The sequence below is a fragment of the Perkinsus marinus genome (genome assembly GCF_000006405.1).
Source record: "Perkinsus marinus ATCC 50983 genomic scaffold scf_1104296931330, whole genome shotgun sequence".
In the NCBI taxonomy this organism is placed as follows: Eukaryota; Perkinsozoa; order Perkinsida; family Perkinsidae; genus Perkinsus; species Perkinsus marinus.
This window is the reverse complement of record NW_003215793.1, coordinates 134,453-140,508: the sequence shown is the minus strand read 5'-3', so window position 1 is coordinate 140,508 and position 6,056 is coordinate 134,453. Positions and strand designations below refer to the sequence as shown.

Sequence of the window (6,056 nt, the reverse complement as noted above, 5' to 3'; positions counted from 1 at the left end):
AAATATCAGACAACTCCGTGACGAAGGAAGTCACTGCTTATGAACGCTAGCAGCAGTCTGAAAACAAACATGAAATAATGCAAAGTCAGTGGAAACTACTTTTCAGGGTCGAGACCCGCGACAGCTTTCAAGGGACAACATGTAGGAACAGGAACCACGTTGAACTTGAATAGTAGTCCAGCAGGAATCGCAATCCACATGAGGAAGGCGACGGCCCAGCCAGAGGGGTCCTCAGTAGTTGATATCAGAATACCAACGTTCAACATTGTATACAACATGCCTGAGAAAAGGAAGCAATGGATTGAATGAAAAACACCATGAATAGCTCACCTGAGGGCATCGGGTTCTCCCATGTAAACACAGACCAGCTTCCCCTAGAGCAAGTAGCTTCCTTTTTAGGGACTTCAGCTGCTACGACAGGGGCTGCGGGGGTAGTGTTAGGCGTCTCGACAGTTGTGGCCATTTTCCAATCTGTTTGAAGGAAAACGAACAAATCTGTAAAAAGAGGAGAACACTTTATTCATTCGTTTGTCTCTTGCTATTATATCATCAGCATCACACCTTCCCCTTCTGTAGCGTCAGCAAGGCTAGAAAGCTTTGAAAATATCGTCACGGACATGGAGCACAAAATTGTCAGGAACGGCGGAGCGAAGCGATTTTTATTTCGCTTTTTCCAACGCTAAAGCGAATTGTTGTGTCACGTGTCCCTGGCACAGTTTTAGAGATTCGGTCGGGACATCGGTCGACTCAAGAGCCTTAAGGCGAATGAGTAGAGAAGTATATTTGAATTTCATGTCGAATATGTTGTAGCAGTATCAATACGCTTGATTGACGCTTGTCGACATCGACAGGAACTTACAATGTAAGGAGATTATGTTTCGCCTGAAGCCGAATTGGTTATTATTGATACGCACTCCAGGAAAGTAAGCGATATCCTATCTACACCTTATCGAAAATCAAATTTCATCTGTCTAATTTGTTCTTTCAATTGCTGAATTTGAGTGAAAGGATTTTTTCACGAAATGAAAGTTGAAATTCACATTCGGAACACATTTGAACACCAGTTGTCCAAATAATGCATTGTGTGTGAGCGGGACGCCCAATTTTCATGTCCACACATGTTGTGGAACCATTGAAATGGAGACAGCATGATTGTGCGCAGTAGAGTCTACTGAGTAGACAGAGTTCATCCATTCACGACTACAACACACGCCCCTACGCAATCATCTGTAAAAATATTCTCGGAAATCATTTCTGTCCAAATTAATACTAACGGTTGATGAATACTCACGGTTAATACTAACGAAGAAATGTGGAAGTTACTCCATGGTCAACCCAACACTATCTGTCCAGTTAATGACGATGTGATGATGAGACAATCAAAAATCAATAAACAATTCGTGGATGGAGCTAGAGACTTGAACGACAGCGAGTCAGCAATAAAAAATGAACCCTTATGCATGGATTCATGCCAATTCGGGAGTCTCGGTTCGAAGCATATTGACGATTTTATAACTATGAATGGTAGGGTAGATATCTGTATGCCATTGACTATTGCCTGGAGTCCCATAATGATTTACGGATCCACAATGAATGGACTCGCTCACGAATAGCATAAGCAAGTACAAGGCGATAAGAAGTCACCAGTGCAGGTGCAGACCTTAGGATCACAACCAGATCCGCAAGCCGACGGAGCGCAAGGAGAATTCTTCAGTGCACGGAGGTGCGGCTGAGTATCCTCAGCCTGGAAGACGTCGAGGATGGCAATCAACATACAGAGGATTTTAACCATGGCCGAAGGGTTAATAAGCTGTCGAAGTGAATTGGATATGAGGAGCAGATGAGCATTCGTTTTTTTATTCCGATAAACTCTGTTTCTCGGTGTTAAACGTGCGCGATCTCGCTTCGCGATGCACTTGCGTGCATCTCTCGTGTCACGTGACGTGGACCCGGATAGGGCTACGTGTCTAGCCCTATCTCGGGTGCTCTAGGTTCCCCGAGGTTGGTGGACTCTAGGTCTCCAACCAGAATTGTTTCGTTGACCCGCCCATCCCTCCCTGGGGTGAGCCTTCGTGGTGCTTCGTCTCTTTTGGCGTTCACACCCCTCAGTCTGCGGAGCTCGTTTGCTTGCGTCGCTTCCCCACTGTTCTTACCGCGAGTTAGCGAGATCGTAGTCAGAGTTTTACTGGTATTCGGGGCGCGAACTTCGCGCACGTATGCACGAATCTCGCTCGCCCATTATTCGTTACATGAATAATGTAACGGTTCGCTCAGGCTGAAATGGAAAGATAAGAAGCCTTATTATCAATCATGGCTTTCCTGAGTGTTGCTGTGTCAACCGATTGAAACGTTCCTTATCATACAAGCAATACATGATTGGATCATCACGTTTCTCTGCTCTTAAGGAGGTGGAGGCCTTCGATCGACTTCTTCTCGTTCAAACGACCTCTGTCCCAAGAGCTTCGTCATTGCAACCTGAGGGTGCTACGACGAGATCTAATCACGTTAATTAATTAAACAGAGGGGCGGGATTCCCCATAGCGGGGACACACGCAATACATACCAAAAGAGGGAGGGCCTCGAGTCATTGCTGACGAGTCTCTCTCCCAAAGGTGAAAGAAACGGGAGGGCCTCAAGTCATTGCTGACGAGGCTCTCTCCCTAATAGTCGCTAAACGTGCCTGTGCAGGGCATCCAGATGTTCCATAATGGACTTGCACAGGCGATTGAAGGCCTTGCGGCGCTTCAAATCTGTGATAATCTTGTAAAGGTGGTTTGGGACTCCACCTGGGATCCTCTCCCTGGCGGGCTCCAGAAAAGGGCAGGATCGGAGGTAGTGTCGAATGTCTCCAACCGCCGCGCCGCAGCTGCACTCTGGAGAGGGAGCTAAGCCGCAGCGGAACCGTAGGGCAGGGGTCATAGCCCTGCCAAATACTATAGCACTGGCTGCCGGAGTGACCTCTCGGTGGATCCACAGTGACGCGTGATATGCACAGAAGAAGAATTCCTTGATGGCAGTTCCCAGACGGGTGCGCTCAGTAGACCACCAGAATCTGATGGCTATGCGCTGTTGCTCCTTTAGGTATCGAGCTAGTGTCCTTCCACTAACGCATCCTTCGGCATTCACCTCAGCGAGGTTACCGCCTGAGGTCGCTAGCTGGTCGGCTATCTCGTTGCCCTCTACCTCGGAGTGCCCCGGGACCCAGTGTAATCTTACTCGGTCGGTGTTGCCTTTAAGCAACAGGGTGATCTGCCTGGCCTTTTCCCATTTCTGAGTTCGAGCCCTGCAGTTCAATATATTCAGTGCTGCTTGGGAGTCCGTAAAGGTCTGCCAGCATTCCCCGTTTTGGGCGTTCCTTATTACCCATTTGACACCTTGCTCGATCGCGTGGAGTTCACACTCAGTGATCGAGGCGAAGTCTGGTAGTCTCCAATACGCAGAATGGACCACCTTGCCGTTTCGGAACGCTACGCATCTCGAGCCGGCCCGGCGATCCAATACCACCGAGCCATGCTGTGTCAACCAGTGCGGGTGTTACTACTAACAGGATGTCACTCAGCTCAGGTGGAGTACCATGAGTTACGGCGGCACGCATGTTCAAATTCACGCACTGTAGTGGGAGTTCCATTATGGATTCCACAATGTGGAACCATCGGGAAGAAGATAGCGTTAATGTGCGTAGTAGACAGAGGTTGTGAACGGGTCTGCTCGGCCTCGTCGATTGTCTTGCAAGAATCTACGACAATAATATCCACTACGTGTAGTACAACCTTCGCCTGGTTAGAAACCAGTGGTTTCTATTTTCCCGTGAGTTTAGACGTTTTGGGTGTCCGAAAAGGTCATAGACCGGCATACAGTATGCCGCATACTACCCTTGAGGGCATTTCTTGAAAATGCTTTCTCCTTCGCCAGAGCCGGAACTGTATGAATTTCATCGGCAGGCGATTACTTCGGACAGAAACTTCCTCAGATGAGTGTGTGATATGAAGTTCATATTATGAACGTCGACAATGTGAAAGTCAGGTTCTTGTCCATTATCCTTGTTAATCTGGAGTCCAGATGAGTGGACAGATGTCCTTGGAAGCCGTTTGGGCAAATCCTTGATGTTGTCCAAACTAGTACCCACGGTGGATAAATAATCAGAAATTATTCGTCAGGAGTATATTTCATCAATATATGTGTTCGTGAATATCTTCATATGATATGTGGCATGTACGTTATCAGCAGCTGATAATCAGCGTATATGCAAAAGCTGACCAACCCAACACTATCTATCCAGATGATAACAATAATGCGATGAAAAAGTCAACGATCAAAACACTGAAATGAAGTCTAAGAGTACAACCGACGCCCAGCCAGCCAGCAGCGGAGAGTGAACCTCTAGGCAGGGACTTGTGCCCAGTGCAAAACTCAGAAATCTTAGCCTTGGCGTAAAGCTCGTCGGTGACGTCGGAAGCATTACTGGTAGATTGAAAAATTGTATCTCATTAACCATTGCATTGAGTCTTCCAATGATTATCACAAATATCAGATCCACATTGAGCCTACTCATTCTATTTAAAGCACGCACATATGCATCCTTCGTAGCGATCGTACAGTCTACAGTAGCATCTTGTACGATCACAATCATCGTCGCAATACCCAAAATCACAATCGGAAATCCATGGCACAGGAGGAACACCCGCAGCTTGAAAGACGCCGAGAATGCCAATCAACGCGGAGAGGATTTTAACCATAGTCGGAAGGTTGATAAGCTGTCAGAGTGAAATGGCAACGGATAGTAGACGAGTGTTCGGTTGTGAGACTGAGATCGGGAATCCCGATTCGGGACGACATTCAGCTTAGGTAGAATACCACGAACTACGGCAGCACGCATGTTCAAATTCCCGCGCGGAAGCTCCACTGTGGAGCCATGGAGAAGTAGACAGCATTATTGTACGGAGTGGACAAAGTTTGTGGGCGTGTCAACTCGAAGTCATCGATTGGAGGTAGCCGATACTAGTGACTCTGGCCAACGGTAATCTCCAAAGACAGATACACACGTGAACTAAGCTTAGACTCTCACGTTCGCCATATACATGTATCTGTCTACTCGCTCCAGCTGGGCCGCACAGCCTGACAACAAATGCAGCTAGTGGTGGCCGAACGGAGTCAATTTACACATACCGAACAGTCGATATAACGCAAATCATCGATTTGATATTGCTATGACTTCTCAGATCCTGCGTTGCATATGCCGTCATAGGTTCTGCGTGCGTAAATGACCTATCGGCGTAAGACATATCCATTTTCGCATTGTCGTGCATGCAAGTACAATATTGTTGAGTGCTTGAGTTGAGTCTTAACTAAAGCTTGACTAGGGCGCACAAAAAGCCTTTGTATATACGTGCAACTGTTACATCAGCTGACGCCGACTCGCCCTAGTTGAGCTAAACGCTACTTTGGACAGCTGGAATTGTCATACTTCTTGTCCATGGATGAGTGACAGCCATTAAGTTTTTATGCCATTAAGACAACTTGACTACAAAATTTGAACACCAGTTGTCCAAATGATGTCAATGTGGTGGAGTGAAAAGCGCAGTTCCCGTGTCCGCATATCGTCCTAGTCAATCAACTGGGCACTTGTCCTAGGAATTTCCTGGATCAGCAGGTCGTTGATCATAATCCTATACCATTTTCTAGTAGGGAATCATTTGGAAAAATCGTTGATATTTTCCAAATCAGCGCTCGAGGTTGATGAATAATCGGGGATTATATTGTATTTCATCAACATACGTATTTATGAATATATGTTTATATATTATTAGATTGTAGGCGACAGTTTCTCCATGGTGAACCCTGTGAGAATTTGACCGGGCTCCGCCTCATGAACACGACTCATTGAAGATGCCATTAAGTCTCAAGGTCAATAACTAACTACTAAGACATAAATCTGATGGAGATGGGGTCTACTACGACTCAGACTTGGGTTGTACGAATAAAAGACTGGCCATTGCTCGGCCCGAGCAAAAACACGCGTGCACATGATTGCACGCAAGCACACCGTGGCGCACACA

The 6,056-nt window shown here is 46.7% G+C and overlaps 1 protein-coding gene across 1 annotated transcript; it reads right to left on the bottom strand.

The window, feature by feature from the left end:
- Window positions 1-5: 5 nt before the first annotated feature.
- Window positions 6-1,792, bottom strand: Pmar_PMAR004392 (hypothetical protein; the record flags this gene model as incomplete). The annotated part of the gene is made up of 4 exons (XM_002786685.1): window positions 6-57; window positions 100-280; window positions 331-471; window positions 1,645-1,792. 4 exons carry the CDS (start codon window positions 1,790-1,792, stop codon window positions 6-8), a joined length of 522 nt encoding a protein of 173 aa, XP_002786731.1.
- Between the last annotated feature and the right edge of the window lie 4,264 nt (window positions 1,793-6,056).